Source organism: Pelobates fuscus, chromosome 8 (assembly GCF_036172605.1).
Source record: "Pelobates fuscus isolate aPelFus1 chromosome 8, aPelFus1.pri, whole genome shotgun sequence".
In the NCBI taxonomy this organism is placed as follows: Eukaryota; Metazoa; Chordata; class Amphibia; order Anura; family Pelobatidae; genus Pelobates; species Pelobates fuscus.
This window is the reverse complement of record NC_086324.1, coordinates 49,647,568-49,670,731: the sequence shown is the minus strand read 5'-3', so window position 1 is coordinate 49,670,731 and position 23,164 is coordinate 49,647,568. Positions and strand designations below refer to the sequence as shown.

The window sequence follows — 23,164 nt, the reverse complement described above, 5'->3', positions numbered from 1 at the left end:
AAGTCTCACTACCACGTGATGCGGAAAACAAGCAATGCCTGCCTGAATCCCCCCAGGAAACTGAGTCCCCTGCCACAAGGCTAAGTCTCCTATCACAGTTAAAATAATCAGTGGACCTTCAACTCAACTAGAGCCGAAGGGTCCGGGTCAGGACGTCCCCAACTCAACTAGAGCTGGATGGTCCGGGTCAGGACGTCCCCAACTCAACTAGAGCTGGATGGTCCGAAAGCGCACAGTGAAGCTAGCTAGGCTATCAAAGTGACACAAAATTGGATCACAGGAAACTATGATTCTACACAGATCCCACAATTCCACAAACTTCTTTTTCCTTACAGCCACAGCCACGAGGCTCCTAAAAGAAGTAAACAGGCAAAGAAGACCCCCAGGAACACATCCACAGGTCAACCCCCCTTTTTCCCTACAGCCACAAACACGTGGCTCCTAAAAGGAGTAAAACAGGCAACAGGACTCCAGGCAAATCCCCCGGGTCCACCCCCCCCCTTTATCCCAAAAAGGGGAAAACAGACAAACACAGGACCCTCAAGCAAACTACCACGGGTCCACCTCCCCCCTTTATCCCAAAAAGGGGAAACAAATAAACATTCAGCCCGGGCAACCAAACTAGACACACCCAGGCAACAGATAGACTAAATGCAGGTAACAAATGGGTAATAAGACTCCGGGCAAGATATTACCTGTCTTTGATGTCCTCCCGGGAAGCAGTCACAGACACGTGGACGGGTCAATCAAAGGGGCCGGAACGTACCGGTGGCTCTGCAGAAGTCTCTACCGTGTATCTGGAGGTGATCAATCTCCCTTCCTTCCCCCTGGATTCCTCCGTCCACCCTTGTCTTCCTTAGGACGGCTCACCGGCCAGACATAGCCCGGAGTCCCTGTTCGGGCGCCAAAGTTGTTATGGTACTTTTTCAGTAAACCAAAATGTTTAAGTGTCTATCTGTTCCTGTCCAAATTAAAGAGAATTGAATTGCGTATATACGCTGAAGTAATTCAGTCTGACACACGGAGTTCAGGTTAAAATAACTTCGAGGAAATTTATTGGCAAGTGCAGAATCAGCGGGCGCGCAGGCCCTTTTAAGAGACATTTTCGTCATCATTGATTATCAAGATATCAGTGAATAAACATCATTAATTGGATTAATTGTTAAGTGTCTGGGTTAGTGTCCACCTATCAATATAATTAATTGGATCAAAAGCTAAGTGGTTAGTTCCGTGTCCACCCACCAAGAGGTGGTACTTTTTCGGACACGGGTGGGGGACAAGGGGTCTTGAGCGTCATTTTACTCGGTCGGTGATGTCAAATCTCGTGGTTAGGTGCAAGGTCTCTTATGAATAGAACATTTCATTACTACTGTGTTCTCATGGCCTTTAAATTATATTATGTTGCGAGTTAGGGGAAATTCAACAGTTCCTGGGTTAGTCATATCCTTATGGAGAATACAGTCCTTGTCTATTGTATTAGATGTGCTGAGAAATACTGTCATGTAATGTAGTTTTCATATGAAGAAGTCAGGTTATGAGGACAAAATGGAGGATTTGTCACAGTATCAGGTTAATACAGAGTTAGAGCAGCAATTCAATATAAATACAATAAAGATTTTTAATAATTCTACATCAGTAGTACAATGTAGATATTCAACCTGGTCTTTAGTTTAAATTCCTTTCCTTTTACAACTACTGTGGGTGTCATTATAGCCAACCTACGGTGGGATCTGAGGTTCAGTCACTGGAGTGGGAAGTCATGTTCTTCACCCATAGAAAACACCACCTGTGAAATAGAAATATAATGCTTAATATCTCTAATTTCATTAATTATTATTATATTTATATAGCACCAACAAATTCTTGAGCGCTTTACAATGGGTGGATTAGCAAACATGTAATTGTAACCAGACAAGTTGGACGCTAAGGAACAGAGGGGTTGAGGGCTTACATGCTAGAGAGTGGAGTAAAGTGAAACAAAAGGTAAGGGAAGTATTAGGGAAGTAGATTGTTAGAATAGTATTCACTGAAGACTTGATGTGGGGTGTTTTTTTTTTTAAATGAAAGTTGCAGAAGTGGAATCAGTTGGGAGCCACTAACAGTTTAATTGATATGCTTTTGTGAAAAAGTGAATTTTTAATGATTTTTTAAAGGAGTGGAGACTGGGTGAGCGTCTAACAGAAAAGGGAAGGGAGTACCACAGGATTAATTAATTCATGTTATTGTCCGGTCTGTGTAGACATACATATTTACCAAACAACTAAACTCCAGTAAGAATGGCATATTTAAAGTGACTGAGGGCGCACTTCCTGGCTGGCAACATTGTTAAACCTCATCTTGATATTTCAGACCCATGATATTTGATGAAATGGTGGGATTTCTGTTAAAGAGATTTGTGTACACCTTTTGAGCAGACTCTTGCCCTTATCATATTTGGAAATACCCCCATCACACTTAATGCTACACCACTCCTGTGGTAGGTGGAAATAACTGATGATTCTGGGTTAAGGTTTTATTTATTTTTTTGGAATTCAATATTGTAGAGGAGACTCTAGTGGTTTCCTGGAAGGATTCCAATCCCTGGAAGTGCAACAGAAATATAAATCTCTGCATTTCAGTGACAATCATCTTCTGATCGGGTCAGCGTGATCCTTTATGTTATCATATAACTGTGTGACACCATTGGTTGATCATTGTGTAGTATACCCATGGTCTCCTAACATTTGTTTTGTCTCTTTTCTGTTGTGCTGTTGGTGGCACTGGGACATTAGCATCAACAGCAGAATCATTTAATGCATTAAGGTTCCAGGAGGATTCAAAGATCAGAGGGAAAAATGGTGGACATTTAGATTATCCTACATATGTTTTAAGGGTGTTGGTGGCTGTAGTGTTTCTTCTGTGATGTTGTATGGCACCAGATGTGGGGCTCTCATATTGGATGAATTGATGTTACATACATGGGTCCATGCACTTTAACATTTATTTGAATTAAAATGTGAGTGACCATGGTGTACAGTTATTAACTTATTGCTATGGCATGGCTTAGTTGATTGATGTTGGTCTTGATGTAGGCATAGAATTTACACCAAAAATGTATCGATTCATCACACGTAGGTCCATTAGTCTATTTATGTGAAACAGCGTTACACTTTTACTTCTCTTTTTTCCGAGTTTATTTTATCTTCATGTGAAAAGCATTTTTTCTGGTGTTGCATCTGAGCTTTATTTATTTCATATATATATATATATATATATATATATATATATATATATATAAATCATGCATACATTATTTAAAACTATAGAAAGCATTTGTTAATACTACACAAATAAATATATTAAGATTAATTTTAAATATATTGATTAATTTTAAATTTCGATATACTAAAAATAACTATCTTTCAACAGGACATTGACCATTGGTCCTTCAATGTGTTTTCATTAAATGATGCGAGTGGAGAACATGCCCTTAAATTTATGATCTATGAACTGTTTACCAGATATGACCTTATTAATCGCTTCAAGGTAAAAATATATATATTTTTTTTATGTTTATGCGTTAAGTAACTGTCATTTGTTCTGCGCCACTTTTGTGAAATATTTTAGTAATCCTGTGTGCAAACCACAAAATTGTAAATAATTTTTCTTTGAAAAAAAAAAAAACCTTGTCGCACACGCACAGACACAGAAACGTTTAATTATTAAGTAAACAGTAATGTGTGGAAATTGAATCAACAGTTGCTTACATCGAAATCAGATAAGTGAAAAAAAATCTCCAACTTGTCTAAACTGTACTATTGTGCTATTTTGTTGTATATTTTTTAAGACTCTCGTCAACTCACCACAACTTATTATATAGTGAATAAGCCACTTTGTGTTATATTGTTAATATCATAGAAGCCCTGAGCTAAATTAAACTAAATATTGTAAGTCTAGTAGGCAAATCTAAATGTGAATTATAACTGCTACTAGGTGTTATTGTAATTGTAAGAAAACTGGCTATTTCAACACATTTCACAAGCTAATTGATACATTACATTATGTCTATTCAATTATCCTATATAGTTTTGTTACATGTTTTCATTTTTTACAAGAAATGTAATCACTTTAATTTGTGGTATGTTTTCATGTCAAGTAAGCAATGATCTCAAGAGTTTTGCTGCCATTTTAAGCAGACTAACATGATTATTAACTATACTCCAGATTTTTGTCCAGGTAACTGAATTACAACTGCAGTGGCAATTGTCATATTTACTGAAGCCAAATACCGGTGGAATTCAGTCGGCCTGAGCAAATCTACACCAATCGCCCGTAATCATTCGGTGTCTGGGATAAAATGATTGGGTAGCCATTGCTGCCTGGTCGTTATCCCCACCTGTGGTCACATTCATGTTGCAAACCCCATCTTAGGATGTTAGACTAACAATTGATTTAAAATTGATATTTTAACAACAGCACACCTAATGTTTTTTAACCCGTCTAGATTCCCGTTGCCAGACTTGTTTCTTTTGTGGAAGCTTTGGAAGTCGGTTATAGCAAGTTCAGAAATCCATATCACAATTTGGTTCATGCAGCCGACGTTACCCAAACTGTGCACTACATAATTCTTCATACGGGTATCATGGTAAGCGGATTCGTTATTTACAAGCCTTTCGAATTTGGTTAATGTGGATAATATAACAACTTTTTCTCCAACGCAGCCACGATCACAGCTTGACTATTTTAGCATAATTTTTTTAAATTGATTTTTCATTTTATTTTAATTCACTATTTTGTAAATAAATCCCAGAATATATTATTTATTTAAGAGTAATAAGATTCTGTAGAGTTGCTAATAATAAATAACTAAGGCATCCCAACCATAAAATCTTCAGGAGCCACCTAATGTCATTACGAACTGCAATGTGTGTAAGTTTGGGACGACTGGGTGATCATTCAAATTAACGAACTCAAAGTAAAAATTTAGCCAAATTACAAAACAAACTAAATGTGCAATGACCGTGCATGTTGTTTGGTTTCGTGATTCTGAAATCTGCTATTGGTGCCAAGAATTCACTTTGCATTCAGTTCAAATTCCTGAAACATCAAAGATTTACTGATATCATAGTAGTGAACATTTGCTGATTGTAGCCATAAAATAATTAAAATTCCATAGGGCTCTAGGCAGGTTGCCGGTTTGTGAATGGGGCCAAACTTGGCCAAGTATCTTCATGTGAGGGCCCTGTCCAATCCCTGGATCTTAGAGCACAGTTTATCTCACCTTATGGTTTATATATCTATCTGCTATATATATATCTGCTATATTTGCAGATATAATATGTCACTTTCATTGTTTATATTTCTTGGTGTTATGCAAACTTTGCTGGAATCCATAAAAGAAAAACGTATGATTGTAAGACAGCCCATGAATGATTCTAGTAAATACTATTGATCTTTTTATTGATTTACAAATAAAACAATTTATTTCAGACTAAGTGGTTTTTAATGCTTATAAAACCATTTGTATGTGTACATGTTCTTTCTCACTTTTCAAAACAACTATTAGGGGTATAGGGAACTTGCCTGCATTACAGATCTGGAATGCCTCTGGTCTGTCTTAAATGGTATTCAGTAAAAGTATGAGACAAGACATTAAAGGAAGACTTCAAGCACCATAACAACTACAGCTTGCTATAGTGGTTGTTGTGCCAGGAATTCCCTGTCCCCTCCCCTTCCCCTTTTTTTAATTTTTTTATCAGTTTGGCTTTTTACCTGTGGTTTACCAAGCACCGCTCACTGCCATCACTACTAACGGCGGAGAGACAAAAGTTCCTAGACAGAAACTTCCGTTAGTACTCCTGAGCTAAGCTAGTGTTCCAGGATACTCCTGGCCCTATAACCACTAGAATGAGCTGCAGTGGCTATGGTACTTGGAATGTTGCTTTAAAAGAACGCTCTAAGCACCATAACTACTACAGTGTGCTGGGTTATATTGACAGAAGTCTCCAGGCGCACTTTAATCTGTCAGTTCATTTATGAATGGTTTGACCCTTGTCTTGTTGTTCGTATTATGTCTGTGTAATTATTTCATTCATTAACAGATTTTATTCGGCAAATACAAAAATATATTGTAGGACAAAATGATTTTTGAAAACAGACGTTTAGTTATTATTCTTCACAAATAATGCAATCATTAAAACTGACAGCTGAACTACGTCTTCCTGAAAGAGGTATTGAGCTAATTCACTTCTGCATATCTTGGCAAGAGACACCTTTTGTCTGTTTTGTTTTCCATTCATTCGAATCGGTTGTGGCATAACACCTACGAGCAAAAGACTTTAATGTTCTTGTTGTCAGTGTGTTTAATCCTGATGGTTCTTGACATATGTAAATGTTTTTGCGAACTCACTGCAGAGTGCCTAACAATTCTGGCAGAAAGTCACACAACGTATTTCCAGGAGTATTTAATGCCATTCTTCAAATTATGCAAGTTTTGAACCTTGATGACCCTTTCAAGAACATGATTATGCATTCTAATTGTTAGTGTGACTGTTCTGATATGTTAGTAACCGTCAGGTTATTTTGTGTATGCGGAGCTCTAAAGGAGATACTGGACCAATCTTTTAGGAAGCAGAACAGAGGACATATGGGATGGAAACAGCAAGAATTAGCGTATTGCTCAGGCAGTGTGAGAGTTTTTCAGAGACGTGGTTATGAACTTGACATGAAAGATGGAGAGTAAATCAGAATTTGACAATTAGCCAGGTTGGTTGTTTCAGTATATCACATTGATTATTGTAGATAAATTGGAGAACAGAGTGACATAATGACGTTTAACCCCTTAATGACCAAACTTCTGGAATAAAAGGGAATCATGACACATGTCACACATGTCATGTGTCCTTAAGGGGTTAAAGGGTGTTGAACTTAAAGAGATGTCTTTTTGTTGCTAATGCATATATTACATCCCCATACTCTATGACTGCCACTAACACTTGTTACATAATCCATGTTCTCATTGAAAGACCCAACCAGACTTTATTTCTGCAGACAGCACCGAGTTTAGGGTAGTGTTGAAGGACAGTTTTTCAATATGGACGCCAAATGAGCGATTAGGATCCAACCACAGATATTTATAGGGGCTGACTGTGGCCAAGTTACAGTTAGATTGCTGGAAAAGTTAAACGATGTGTGACTTAATCAGTTTAATTGCACTCTTATTTTAGATTGGCAATTAGTGAAGTTGCACATCTACCAAAGTAGTGATTATTATTTATCTACTTGTTACATCTATAGAGTCTGCAATGTCTGGCTGTCCAGTTTTATAGTTGGCAGTACATTGGGGGTTACAGAGATTTGAAATAACTTCCAGAACTTCACTGGTTTGGATATGTGGCTGTGCAGGAAAAATATTGACCTCTGACTAGTTTTGCGTGTGCTTTTTAAAATTATCATTATTAGTAATGTTAGCATGTATATAGTGCCAACCTGTCCCTCAGCGTTTAACAATTAGAGAAAGGGGATACTGGTGTTAAAGATGGCCATGCTCAAATAACTTTTCAATGCTTGAGGATTTTAAGATCGGTATTTAAATATCATTATGTATCTTGCTCAAGGACAGTTTCCCAGTTCTAATGCAGTGATATTAGCACAGCTATAACCAGCTGATATATGCAGGTACCATGCAGTTGACTGTAGATAGCATGATGGCATTCATATTCAAATTCAAAGTTTGTTTATTTATCTTTTTTTCCCTTAGGTGGAACCGTTCTAAATACTCTGCTGTTGCCCATAGTTAAATGCCACTCTTATTCTATCCTTATATAGTGGAGCAAAGTTATTACAGAACTATGAATGGAAATAGTCTAAAACACCATAACAACTATAGCTCGCTGTAGTGGTCAAAGTGTCGGGAGTGCCCTGTGCACGTCCCCCTTTTTTTTAAATCAATTTGAGTTTTTACCTGTGGATCACTAAGCTCCGCTCCCTGTCATCACTACTATATTCGGAGAGCAAGAGGTTTCTAGACAGGAACTTCCGTGAGCACTGTTGAGCTAAGCCAGTGTTTACTCCTTGCACCATAACCACTGATATGATCTGTATTGGCTATTGTGCTTTGTATGTTCCTTTAAAAGAACACTATAAGTACCAAAACCACTTCATTTTTTGTAGTGGTTATAACCAGCTGATATATGCAGGTAATATGCAGTTGCATGAATATAGCATGATAAAATTCATACCAGTTTATTTATAATTGTTTCCCCTACGTGGAACCATTATAAAGGCTCTGCTGTTGCCCATAGTTAAATGTTACACTTATTCTATTCTTACATAGTGGAACAAGGGTATTACATACCTACAAGAAATAGTCTAAAACCGCATTGGCTATAAAGCTAAGCCAGTGCCATGTATGAGATAACTTATTAAAAGGCGGATATAACATTGTTTGAAAGATCTAATACTAAAGAATGATCATTAAAAACCATAGGCAGAGATTCACCCGTGGAAATTCTCCCTTCAATACGCCAATTATTCAATGTTTATTATATTGTTTCAGTATCCCAAAGAAACCTCCATGTAGCTCCTCCACAATGTTTATATCAGAATCTCTTGGATAATTTAATATCTTTACTTAGAACCTGACATGTTGGCCCCCAAGTCTGAAGACAGAAAACACTGCCCTAAATATATGGCTTTGGAATTTCAGATTGTCTTAACACAGTCTGTTGAGTAATGATTTCATGAACAGATTGAACTTAACGTAAATTGTAAGGTGCCTTCTTTTGTAAGTGATGATGTTTCTGGAACAAACACAGAATGAACATTTATTAAAATCATGCCCTCCAATGTCTCTGTGAACTAAAATACTGGGCTAATGTCCAAACCAGATGTTCACTTTAAATTCACACTGCAAAGAGGACAACTAAATCACTTAAAATGTTAACTTATCTGACATGACCATGGTTTTCAATAGATCCTAGAGGCTATCGGAATTTAATTGTATTACTAAATGTTCTTTTAAATAATAATAATAATAATAATAAAAATAATAACAAAGTATTTAACCAGGAAAGGTACATTCAGATTATTCTGGTTTCCAAGTACGTCCTGGGGATGTTACTTTTGCCCAACATCCAGGGGTTGTTACTATAATAAATATTTGTATATTATAATTGATAAACCAACCTTTATAATGCAGAGTAGTAATTTAACAGAAATATGCGAGTAATATGGGACTTTTGGTATATATTGGTGTGCAGATAATACAATGTGTATATTTGTATAAATTGGGAATTGCTAGTGTCTCTGTGTGTGTAAATTAAGTTAGTGGTGAGTCTGTGTGGAGAAGCAGAACTGCTAGCATGTGTATGTAAGAGGAAATTGTTGTCATGTGATTAATGAGGGATTTGGTGATGGGTGTGTGTTACTGGAAGCTGGTGCTATGTGGTCACTGCAATGTGAATTCATTTTTAATGGACATTTAAGAAAAATGTACAGCCAAGTACACAGAGGAACTGGCAGCTTCTGCTCATTTCCTCCCTTCCGTTGCATTCTATATTACCTCATTCTTTGATATAGAGAATCCAGCAATATTAGTCCCATCACAACTTGTAGTCTAGAAATCACCTAATTCCATTCTTGTAACACGTTACATGTAATGAGCAAATACTGCTTAAAAGTTACATTTAAAAAGTGAATCCACAGAAACTGGAACTCAGAACTCAAAATTCCAATCGTTTTCTGACCCTGTAGCTTTCCCTCTCGTTGGAGGAATACCTATGACATTAATGATGATGTCCTGGGCATTGCACAAAGTGTAGCCAGTCTAATATCCACATATGTGCACAGATAAGAAACCTAATCAGTTATTGGGGCACTAATTGTGTCCCATTCCAGGCCTCCAATGAAATCTAGATCTTTCTGGGGACTGCACTCGCTGGTGCAAATTTCAAACAATGGAATTAGTCTTGCAAGTCACAGTACAGCATCATTAAATAAAGCAAATCAAATGGGATGATATTTTTATGCAGATTCTGTTCCTTATTTTAAAGAAATATTCCACATACCACAATGTGTAAATGTAAAAGCAACTAACATTCTCCTTGGTTTATTCAGGTTTTGTTTTTTTTATCACTATGTAACATCATAAGATACATTAATATACCATCAATATATTAATATCAGATAGATAGACAGACAGATAGATAGATAGATACAATGGCTTTCTGTTATTTTTGTTAGTCCATTCTATTATTATAGAGAATAGAGCTGAAAGATAATGATGTGATACACTAGGGAGCCCCAATACCTGGCATTTTATTTTTCCAAATAAATTTGGATAACAACAATTTAAGTTTACTGAAATATTGATTAGGTATATTTACAGGTAGACTCTGAAAGAGATAGAGAAGTTTAGGCAATATCATAATTTTTAATATGTTAATCCTACCAAATAAGGAAAAATATGGAAGGTTCCATTTTCGAAGATCAGTTTGAATTTTATCATAAAGAGGTAAATAGTGTCAGGATCGGGACAGGGATCCAACACGCAGAGTACAAACAGGTACAGGGTACGTATACCGGACCTTAGAATGGCCGGACTAACGTAAGAGTAGTAAAGAATGGTCTAAAGACAAGCCGAGGTCGAGGGAACGAGAGAGCAGGTAAACGAGAGACAAGCCGAGTCCAAGGGTAATAGAGGTAAACGAGGTAGAACAGACAAGCCGGGTCACAACCAAAGAAACTAACAGAATACAAGAGCACTGAGTGACTAGACAAGCTAGAACCACGACAGGGCGATGAACAAACGTAGAAAGCCCTCTTTTATACCCTGATTCTAAACAGGTAATCACGCCCTGACGAATCCTCATTCGTGCTTGGGGCTTGATTGACAGATCGGGTTGAGTTGTCGTCATGACGTCGGCTACTGAACGCCGCGTCATAAAAGGAAGTGGATCCCTCGCGGCCGGCGTGTAAACGACCGAGGGAACCGCGAGGAACGAGTGATTCAACCCTTTTGCGAGGAAGAATGTCCAAGTGTCTCACCTCCACAGAGGTAGAGACAGCAGGTACCCTGACAGTACCCCCCCCTCAGAAACGCCCACCGGGCAGAAGGAACCGGGACGAGATGGAAAACGGGAGTGAAAAGCCCTGCGGAGGCGGGGCGCATGCACATCCTCCTGAGGTATCCAAGACCTCTCCTCAGGACCATATCCCTTCCAATCAACCAGATATTGTAACTTCCCCCGGGAGATACGAGAATCGATGATGGAATTGATTTCGTACTCTTCTTGTCCCTCAACCTGAACAGAGCGAGGAGAGGATGCCGTGGAGGAAAACTTGTTACATATAAGGGGTTTTAACAAGGAAACATGAAAGGAGTTAGGAATGCGTAAGGCAGATGGAAGAGTCAGACGATACGCAACTGGGTTAATTCGAGTCAGGACCCTGTAAGGTCCAATGTAACGAGGAGCAAATTTCATAGAAGGAACCTTCAAGCGAATGTTTTTGGTACTCAACCATACCCTGTCCCCTGGAACAAAGACTGGAGCCGCCCTTCTATGTTTATCAGCGTGTTTCTTGAACAACATGGAATTATGCAGAAGAATTTGTCGAGTCTGATCCCACAACTTCCTCAGATTGGCAACATGAACATCAACCGACGGTACTCCTTGGGAAGGAGAAACCGAGGGAAGAATGGAGGGATGAAAGCCATAATTCATGAAAAAGGGGCTAGAACGAGTAGAATCACAAACGAGATTGTTGTGTGCGAACTCTGCCCAAGGAATCAGACCAACCCAATCGTCCTGGTGTTCGGAAACGAAACAACGCAAATATTGTTCGATCTTTTGATTAGTGCGTTCAGCAGCTCCGTTAGACTGGGGATGATAGGCAGAAGAGAAATTCAATTTGATACCCATTTGAGAGCAGAATGACTTCCAAAAACGGGAAACAAATTGGGAACCTCTATCAGAAACAATTTCGGAAGGTATCCCATGTAAACGAAATATCTCTTTAGCGAATATCTCAGCCAATTCAGGGGAAGATGGAAGTTTAGGTAAGGGCACGAAATGAGCCATCTTAGTAAACCTGTCAACCACCGTGAGAATCACAGTCTGTTTTTTAGAAACAGGTAAATCGACAATGAAGTCCATAGCCAAACAGGTCCATGGTTTCTCGGGAATTTTCAAGGGATGCAAAAGCCCACAAGGAAGCGTCTGAGGTCGTTTAGTCTTCATACAGACCTCACATGCTTCGACGAAATCCCTAATATCTTTACGTAAGGTGGGCCACCAGAAATCTTTGGCTATTAAGGAGCATGTCTTACGAATGCCAGGATGCCCAGCCACCTTACTATTGTGAAAGCATTGTAGCAGTTCTAGTTGGACTTAAGCAGGAACAAAATGCCGTGACTCAGGACTCTGTCTAGGAGCCAGATGTTGTAGCTTCATAATCTCGGCAAGCAACGGAGAATGAATCCTGAGGCTAGTGTTGGCGATAATATTGCACTTGGGAACTATAGAAGAGAAAACCGTCTCAGATATAGTAGAAGGTTCATGTTGGCGAGACAAAGCATCGGCCTTAGAGTTCTTAGAACCAGGTCTATAAGTGAGCACGTAATTGAAATGGGTGAGGAACAAGGACCAACGAGCTTGTCTGGCGGATAAGCGCTTGGCCTCCCCAATATAAGACAAGTTCTTGTGATCCGTCAGAATAGTAACAGGATGCAAGGTCCCCTCCAATAAATGTCTCCACTCCTTTAAGGCCATGATAACAGCTAGTAGTTCCCTGTCACCAATATCATATCTGCTTTCAGTGCCAGATAGTTTCTTAGAAAAAAAACCACATGGATGTAATGGTTTATCCACGCCTAACCTTTGAGACAAGATGGCACCTATACCTGTCTCTGAGGCGTCTACCTCGAGTAGGAAAGGTAAGGTTGTATCGGGATGAACTAAAATTGGTGCAGAAGCAAAAAGTTCCTTAAGTGTCTTGAAGGCAACGAGAGCTTCAGTAGACCAAGTCTTAGTGTCAGCCCCCTGTCTGGTCATATTGGTAATAGGAGCAATAATGGAAGAGTATCCTTTAATGAAGCGCCTATAATAATTGGAGAATCCAATAAACCTCTGAATGGCCCTGAGACCCCTAGGTAATGGCCAATCTAAAATAGACTGGAGTTTATCCGGATCCATTTTAAAGCCTTCCCCAGAAATCACGTAACCAAGAAAGTTTATCTGAGATTGATCAAAACTACATTTCTCCAATTTGCAGTACAATCCATGTTGTAGGAGTTTGCGCAATACCCTTCTGACTTGTCTGTGGTGGGTCTCAATTTCTCTAGAGTGTATTAGTATATCATCTAAATAAACAATAACACAATCCTGTTGAAATTCCCTAAGAACTTCATTGATCAGATCCTGAAATACTGCCGGTGCATTACAGAGCCCAAAAGGCATTACCGTGTACTCATAGTGCCCATATCGAGTATTGAACGCTGTTTTCCACTCGTCTCCCTGCTGAATTCTCACCAAGTTATACGCCCCTCTGAGATCTAACTTGGTGAAAATCTTGGAACCCTTTAAACGATCAAAGAGCTCAGTAATCAAGGGAATTGGATATGCATTTCTGATAGTAATTTTATTCAAACCTCGGTAATCAATGCAAGGCCTTAACGTGCCATCCTTTTTATTCACAAAAAAAAAACCGGCCCCGGCAGGCGAGGATGATCTCCTAATGAATCCCTTGTCCAGATTCTCACGGATATATTCCTCTAAGACTAAGTTCTCCTTAGTGGATAAAGGATATACATTGCCCCTCGGAGGCATAGTACCAGGTAGGAGATTAATCTTGCAATCAAAGGACCTGTGTGGAGGTAAAGTATCAGCATTCTTCTTGTCAAAGACTGCCTTTAAGTCTATGTATCGAGACGGTATTTGTAAGTCTGTAGACTGGGTGGAGTTAACCGGTGTATTACCTACGCAAAGTGGTGAGACTTTCTGTAAACACCTGTCCTGGCAACCCTGACCCCATGAAGTTATCTCCCCTAGCTCCCAATCAATAATAGGGTTATGTTTCTTTAACCATGGATACCCCAGAACTATAGGAACAGAAGGGGAAGAGATAAGCATAAGGGATATATCCTCCTCGTGTAAGATACCAACAGTCAAAATAACAGGTATGGTCTCATGAGAAATCACAGGTTCAGATAATATTCTACCATCTATGGCCTCAACGGCCAAGGGAGTATCTCTTAGCTGAGATGGGATAGAGTGTTTAGAAACAAAAACTTGGTTGATAAAGCTCTCAGCAGCTCCGGAGTCTATCAATGCCATAGTCTTTATTACTCCCTTCTCCCATGCTAAAGAAACCGGTAGTAGAAGCCTGTGATCTTTATAATTGTGTGTAGAGGACAAAATAGAAACACCCAAGGCCTGTCCTCTAGAGAAACTTAGGTGCGAGCGTTTCCCGGACGATTAGGACAATTTAGGCGAAGGTGCCCTCTTACTCCACAATACATACACAATCCCTCCTTTCTTCTGTACTGTCTCTCCTCTTCTGAGAGGCGAGTATTGCCTATTTGCATAGGTTCAGAAAAAACTGGGATAGTGGTTTGAGGACTTTGAAATAAAGGCGCTAGTTTAAAGGGAGGTCTACGAATATTATCACAAGTGTTCTGTCTCTCTCTTAAACGTTCGTCAATACGAGAAATAAAAGAAATTAAATCCTCCAAATTTTCAGGGAGCTCTCTAGTAGCCACCTCGTCTAGGATTACATCAGATAATCCGTTTACAAATACGTCTATATAGGCCTGTTCATTCCACTTAACTTCTGCCGCCAAAGACCTGAACTCTAGTGCATAATCCACAAGGGTTTGGTTATCTTGTCTAAGGCGCAATAGTAATCTGGCTGCATTGACCTTTCTACCTGGAGGGTCAAAAGTTCTTCTAAAAGCAGCGACAAAGGCATTATAATTATAGACTAACGGATTCTCATTCTCCCACAGAGGATTGGCCCATCTCAGAGCCTTATCAATGAGGAGTGTGATAATGAATCCAACCTTTGCCCTATCTGTAGGGTAAGAGCGAGGTTGTAATTCAAAATGAATACCAATTTGGTTTAAGAAACCACGGCACTTCTCCGGAGAACCACCATAACGTACAGGAGGTGTAATACGGGAAGAAGCACCTACAGTGGCTACTTCTAGACCAGAACTTACAGGAGAGATGGACGTAGCTCGCATCTCCTCCGGTGGATTACTAGATCGAGATAATAAAGCCTGCAGCGCTAGAGCCATCTGGTCCATTCTGTGATCCATGGCTTCAAATCTAGAATCGGAAGGACCAACCTGAGTGTTTGTACCTGCAGGATCCATGGCCCTGTCGTAATGTCAGGATCGGGACAGGGATCCAACACGCAGAGTACAAACAGGTACAGGGTACGTATACCGGACCTTAGAATGGGCGGACTAACGTAAGAGTAGTAAAGAATGGTCTAAAGACAAGCCGAGGTCGAGGGAACGAGAGAGCAGGTAAACGAGAGACAAGCCGAGTCCAAGGGTAATAGAGGTAAACGAGGTAGAACAGACAAGCCGGGTCAAAACCAAAGAAACTAACAGAATACAAGAGCACTGAGTGACTAGACAAGCTAGAACCACGACAGGGCGATGAACAAACGTAGAAAGCCCTCTTTTATACCCTGATTCTAAACAGGTAATCACGCCCCCGACGAATCCTCATTCGTGCTTGGGGCTTGATTGACAGATCGGGTTGAGTTGTCGTCATGACGTCGGCTACTGAACGCCGCGTCATAAAAGGAAGTGGATCCCTCGCGGCCGGCGTGTAAACGATCGAGGGAACCGCGAGGAACGAGTGATTCAACCCTTTTGCGAGGAAGAACGTCCAAGTGTCTCACCTCCACAGAGGTAGAGACAGCAGGTACCCTGACAAATAGTTAGATTTATACAGATCTACTATAGATGAACTCCTAGATATTTTATACTTGTTAAAGGCCACCTAAAATTATATAAGCTTGTTATCTGTTTCTTGTGTTCTTTTAATACATTAAAACTTAAGATTTCACATTTGTCTGAATTAACCTTAAAATTTGATAGAGCACTAAATGTTTCTATTTCTTTCATCACATAAGGTAGAGAGTGCACCGGATCAGTCAAAGACAATAAGACATCATCTGCAAATGCAGTAGTTTTGATCTCCCCTCCCTGATAGTTAAAACCCTTAATCTGATGATTATTGCGAATCGCTTGAAGAAAGGATTCCATTACTAGAACTAACAACAGGGGTGATAAAGGACACCCCTTTCTCGTTCCATTCCTTATTCAGAAGGGAGGGGAGAGTTGCCTAAATATCCGTACAGTAGCGGAAGGGTCAAAACATAAAGAACAGACCCAATATTTAAATCTTGCCCCAAGCCCCAATACCTTTAAAATATTAAATAGATTGGACCAGTCCACTCTGTCAAAGGCTTTTTCCGCATCTATTGAAAGAAATATCATAAATGCATTTGATGCAGAGATGCCATGTATCATATAAATAACTTTTGTTGTGTTGTCTCTGGCTTCTCATCCAGGGACAAATCCCAATTGATCAGAGTGGACTAGTCCAGGCAGAATGGGCTTGAGGCGAGCTGCCAACATTTTAGAAAATAATTTCAAATCAACATTTATCAAAGATATTGGTCTATAACTACTACAATTCAAGGTGTCCTTTCCTGGTTTAGGTATAACTGTTATTTGCGCCCTCAGTAAAGAAGTGTGTGGGGGGGGGGGAGTGTAGTTTCTGGCGATAGAGTATTAAAAGCCTGAAGAAAAAAACGATTTATTAGCAAACAAAAATGTTTTAAAGTTTCGAATTGTAAGTCCATCGGGCTCTGGGCTCTTTCCCAGTGCAGTTGAACTTATTGCTTCTACTAATTCATCTTTGGTAAAGGGTATTTCCAATTTTTCAACTATATCCCTTGATATTACTTGTGGGAAGTACTTCTTCAAATAACTTCTAATATCTTATGATTTACTCGCTAAATCAGGTAGATTATATAGTGTTTTATAATAGGAGCTAAATGTTGGTGCAATCTCTTCTGTTGTGTTACATTGGATATTTTTATGATCAACAATTTTTGTTACATATGACGTTTGATATTTAGCTTTGAGAGCCTGTGCTAGGTATTTCCCACACCTATTCCCATGATGATTGAGCCTACTCCTTGTAAGTTGGATAGCACGGCGTGCCTGAATGTTCAGTATATTCCTCAGCTTTATACGCAATGCTGTTAAGCAGTTAAAAATGTCAGATTTGGGGTTCATTTTATGAGCTCTCTCTTCCACTTCTATCTTGGCAGATCTATCCTTCTTTAAGCGGGATCCCCATTTAATTAAAATACCCACAACCATGCTTTTATGGGCTTCCCAAAAGCTAGTTATTTAAGTGATAGGAAATCATACATGAATTTTAACCCCAAAATAACAACACAGCTTCTAATTCCTTTTACAAACTGCTCCATTTATTATTTTACATGAATTAAGCTTGTGCAGACAGCTCTGCCAGTCACTGCACAGTTTATGGTAGAATCTTGACAGCTAAATTACAGTTTTCATAAATCATTTCTGTTAAAGGGCCTACTGTCCATGACAAGCACTCCAACTGGAAATTGTACATTTGACATGATTGGTTTAACCCACAAACACAGGTTCATACAAATAAAGTATCTTTGCTATTTTTATTAAATGTTATTTGTGTTTTCACATTTTAATACACTACCTAAATGCATGCACTAAAAGGTGAGGGAGTGTCAAATTATGCATGATGTTTCCTTTAAATCATCTGTAATAAATATGTTTATTGAGTTTGCATTTATGACTGATTTGGTCTGACACATAGCGTTTGTTTACACTTCTTGATATAATATATTATGAAGTACTTAGTGTTTGCATTTATGCATATGAATGTCTGTGCATATTATAATATCTAGGTACTTGAATTTGACAGCACTGGCTCACAGAACTGGAAATTTTGGCAATGATCTTTGCTGCTGCTATCCATGACTATGAGCACACTGGGACCACAAACAATTTCCATATACAGACAAGGTACGTACATTTTTTTATGTAGTCATTGAGAGTGTATGTATACTGAAAGTTCTGAACGTTTCCTTGGAGAAGAGGTCCCTGAATCGCTGAGATTCCTGATCATGAAAACAAACTAAACTCTTGCTTGTTTTGTTTGTTTTATGATTTGCACATTTAACATTTCAGAGTTGTGGAATTTGCAAAAACTGCCCCTTCACCAAAAAATTCTTACAAATTGCGATTTTATTTGAAAACGAATGTACAAGTCTAATTGAAGGTGCTGGACCAACCAATCACAAGCTACTGGATGATAGATGTACAGCCAACAGGCAGGTACAGAGTGCATTTATAAATAACAAGAGTGGCAACACCAAGCCCCATCTTCCCTCCACTTGACCTCACAGTTGTGTGCCTGCCAGATGTAATTTTCCCAAGTACACCAGAGCCAGAACATTCTAGTAGTTAGCCAAACCGCAAACACATTCCACACCAGAAAAGGCTGAGCCATCATGACCACCACAACCAATGTGACAGAAGAGGCTTCTCCTTAATGCCCCAGTACTTTAATCTGTTTAAAAGTGTGAAGAAGGATAAGAGCTGGTGGGAGGAAATGATGACAACGATGCTGCTTTCTCTCCAGCTTCATACAAGGTAACTGACATAAGCACACCGCGCTCTTCACACCTGTCACAATACCTCTGGATGCTTTTCCTACCTCGTGTTGCCTTTCGATGACGTTACATTGTGTGTTATTCTGGAATCGTGGCTGAAACAGTACCATATCCCTTTGAATTTCTTTATACAGTTCCATGCCTACATTATTTTTCAGATGCAAGCAGTGATGCAATATGTGTGCAACATTGCACCCAAACTTTCTAAAACCAGAATTATTACACTAACTGATAAGGATGTCTCACTACCTATATGAACTCTCATCACAGGCAGATCTTTTTGGTATTTGAGAGAGCATTTTTTGATTCGCTTAACTTATTGCCATCTCATCTGGCTATTGCTGGATTATTCTGCCTTCTGTACTCCCTGACCTTAGCTTATTTTCTAATCTGCATGATAGCCTATGTGTCCTCTTGACTATGACTTGTTTTTGTTTAACTTGTCTTTGCCTGTTTTCAAGCTGTTCTTCCTATCTTGTTATACTTGCTAGCCCTGCCATACTAAGGTAATATAGTAATATGCATCTTTTCTGCCTAGTCTACGCTATGAATAGAGTTGACCTAAGTTCTGCACTATCCTGACACCATCTCAGCAGCATCCTATAACCCTCTGAAAAAGCCTGCACGTCACCTCTCCACAATCTTCTTCTGTCAGCCTTACACACTGCAAGTCCACAATCATCAACAAGAAGTAGAAGAGTATCACTGCAATTTGAGAGGTACTCCAGAATCTCCAAAATCCAAAAGATGTTGAAGGAAAGACAGGAACAAAACCATTGGATTCTCAGAGAAAACTAGATTACAACCAGGATAAGAATTCAGAGAACAAACATTATCTATGATCCTCTTACAAACATGTCTTTGGTACCATTTATATACATTTGTCTGTGACATTGCTTCGTGATACAGGACATCAATGACTTATTTTGATAATAGGAGAAAACACAACTAGAGATCAGTTCTAGGGGATGACAATAAAAGACATAGAAGAAAAAAATAAACGCCCTAGTTAATCGTCATTAGGTCAAAACTCGTAAAACAACTTGGATACCGAATGAGAAAAGACAAAGAAAAAAACCTACAGAGAAAAAAATGTTAGTTTCTTATTTTATTGAAGTGGGGTCTTTTTAAAATTAAACTGCATCTTTCAACGAGTGAGAGAAAACGAGATACATTACTTTAAAAATGCAGATCCTGAAATGCATGTCCTGAGTAATTTACCCTTAATGTATCTGTATTTGGCATCTATATATGTACAAAGAAATAGTGTAATGTACATAAGGCTACTAAATAAAGCCTCTGGAATATTGAATCTACTGTAGAATTACTATGTTCCAATACATTTATTCCGAATCTATCACAGAAGTCACAAGTTCATTTTTAGAAGATTTAATGTTTACAGTTACAGTTGTGTTATCTATGCATAGATGGATTTATACTACAAAAAAGCACAGCATTCCTATACTTTTTTCTGCAAATATATATATTTTTTTAAGATGTTTATTTTTCATTTAGTGAAACCCTGTACAGGAGGAAATTTTACAGTTTAATAAAATTATAAAAAATATGGCACTGGTTTGTGGTATTACTGTTGATATATCTAAAGCAGTGGTAATTTTGGCGGCAAATTTCGATTTCGATTTAGACAAAGTTTTTTGAGCCATTTTAGTTTTAGTCATTTATTAGTCATCTGAACTGTTTTAGTCTACTAAATCTCCAGTAAATTTTAGTCGACGTGGTTAAAATCTAATGGGCTGAGTTAAAGCCTCTATCTGTCTCTTTTGCATCTTTCTCAGGCCCCTCTGTGTCTCTTTGTGTCTCCCTAGCCCTGGTCTGTCTCTTTTGTCCATTCCATAGTCCTTCTGTGTTCCTCTCCCCCCAAACCCCTGTCTCTCTTCTGCCCCTTCAGAGCCCCTCTGAGGCTCTTTACCCCGCTTCCAGACCCTCTGTGTGTCTCTTTTTCTCCATAGCCCTATTTGTGTGTCTCTTCCCCCCCCAGCATCTTGTCTCCTTCTCTGAAGCTGCCCCGTGTCCCATTCAAGACTTGTGAATCAGAGGAGAGAGCCCCCTTCGCTTCAGCGTGGCGAATGGGAGGTGATTCGATGAGGACCACCCTCCTTAGGTTCACATGTGCTGGAATAGTGTCCTCTTAAAAAGGTTGTTGGCCAGAAGAAGAGGGTGCGTGGACAGTGGGAATGATGTGGGGGACGTGTGCCTCTTCTTCCCTATTTTCCTCATTCCTCCTATCACTCCGTGCTTAGTTATACTGTGCTCCTTGTAGTGTTCACTTTTATAGTTACTGTGTATTTGATCTCTGGAATTTGACCTTTGCATGTGTACTGTTTTTCTGACCATTCCTTTTGCTGACCCTTATCTGTACTGCAAACTTGATATTGTGCTATCCTGCCCCCTGCTGCATTGTTGGCTATTTCTACTAAACCGTACACCGTACAGTTTCTGAGTTCATTTATTTAGGTATTGATTGAATACATATTATACAAAGAGCTTTAAAATATAATGTGAAAAGTGAGAACGTAACTGCTATCATAAACGAGAGTTCTGCTCCACTGAGATGCCAAGATCATATATTTCCCCTCAGAAAAGAAATGATGAATAAAATTCTAGATTAATGATGGCTAAATATTTTTAAATGGCTAAAGAAGAGTTGCACTGGTTAATAAAGCCCGCAAACATATGTAAAGCGCATAGATACTAGGAATACCCTCTCACTTAACTTGTTTTACCTTTTGGTGCCAATCAATATCTATAATTCTAATCATATATCTATAAAATGTGTCATCTGTGATACCAAATTTGTTCAATTTATATTATGTTGTTGTTTAAAAACTATTGTTTATTGTTTGTATTTTGTTTGTTTAGGTCAGAAGTTGCAATATTGTACAATGATCGGTCTGTTCTTGAAAATCATCATGTGAGTGCAGCCTATCGCATTATGCAAGATGATGAAATGAATATTTTGGCAAATTTATCCAAAGATGACTGGAGGTAATATAGGATACAATCGTATATTATTTATCATATACCGGTATATAGTTTTTTAATTATATTTATTTTTTCTTTGCTTATGGTGATCACTTGTAAGGCCTTTCATTTTGAAGCTACTTTCATATCAGCTAATTTATTTTTGAATGAATCTCCAAATGTAGCTATAACATGTGTATAGATCATTAAAATTATTGAACAATAAAGGAAAAAGTATACTCCTTTTATCACACAATCCAATTCAATAGAATCTTTAAAACTTAAAGGAGTTAAGACCCCAAAAAACACATGTTGGGTATACAATATACACTACTGCTATCACAGTCATTGACCCATTTGTGGGCATTCTGGTTGTTCTATGCTGCAAGATAAGCCCACAAAGAGGTAACCGTTCATCTGCTTCATTACATACCTGTAGACAGAGTGTTTTACTCATTCAAGCTTACAAACTAAATACATTTTTCACAAGGATGTGATAGATTTGAAAGTAGCTTTGTATTCAATGCTCTGGAAGTCAACATATTTAACTGATACATACATATAAAATGAAATTCAAATGGGAATCCACAGCAGACTTGCGTATTTGGTTTTGAATTTGGGTTGCTCCACTATTCGCCCAAAAAATGAATTCCAAATAAGCTATTGGCCAGACCCTGAAACAACTGAAAAGGCCAATGACTTTTTTACTTACCATAAAATAACTTTCTTCTTTTTTTTTTTTTTATCTTCTTTTCTTCAGCCCCACACAAGGCCAAATGAAATAATCCATCTTCACTGGTGGTGGTTCCATGCAGAATGAGCTTTCAAAGTGGGAGAAGCTCTTATATGGCCTCCCCACTCTATGCAAGTTCCATTTGAGTGCTCTGATTGGTTGGCTTGTAGGCCAGCCAATCAGAGTGCTCTGACAGCAAGTCTGTCAAAGGTGACAGATTTACTTTAAAAACATATTTATACTCTGTTTGCGTGCTATGAGCTAACATTTAATTTTTCCGTATTTATACTGAATTTGATTACTGTTTCACCCTACAATTTTATAATGGATGGATGGAGATTAGGAATGGATCGGTTTACTTTGAAGACATACATCTTAGTATATAATGTTTGCATGGAAGGTTATACCTATTTATTTGCTGTATTATTGCTGAATATGGTTACAGCTGCACATTACAATTTTGTCATTAATAGTCTTCTGCATATTAGTTTGCATTCCTTATAAAATATTTGCACCCGGTGTCTATTTAATCAAGAAAAGCATTTCCTAATTAATCAAATCACATGTATTAAATATGCCTAAATATTCCTAGAATTACAAATCATGGATTGATTTAAGGTTCATAATTTGTAAAAATATGCAAATTTTATTTTAATAAAAACAAAATATTATCACATTAAACATTCTTAATAAGACTAAGCAAAAGACTCATGCTAA

At 38.5% G+C, this 23,164-nt stretch overlaps 1 protein-coding gene across 2 annotated transcripts in view; it reads left to right on the top strand.

The window, feature by feature from the left end:
* PDE1A (phosphodiesterase 1A) overlaps positions 1-23,164 on the top strand; it is a 314,453-nt gene that overhangs the window by 248,371 nt on the left and 42,918 nt on the right. For both annotated transcript variants that reach the window (XM_063428688.1, XM_063428689.1), the window contains exons 5-8: positions 3,409-3,525; positions 4,484-4,624; positions 17,982-18,082; positions 21,613-21,738. In XM_063428688.1, the coding sequence (XP_063284758.1) occupies positions 3,409-3,525; positions 4,484-4,624; positions 17,982-18,082; positions 21,613-21,738 (485 nt within the window). The remainder of the gene's footprint in view (positions 1-3,408; positions 3,526-4,483; positions 4,625-17,981; positions 18,083-21,612; positions 21,739-23,164) is intronic.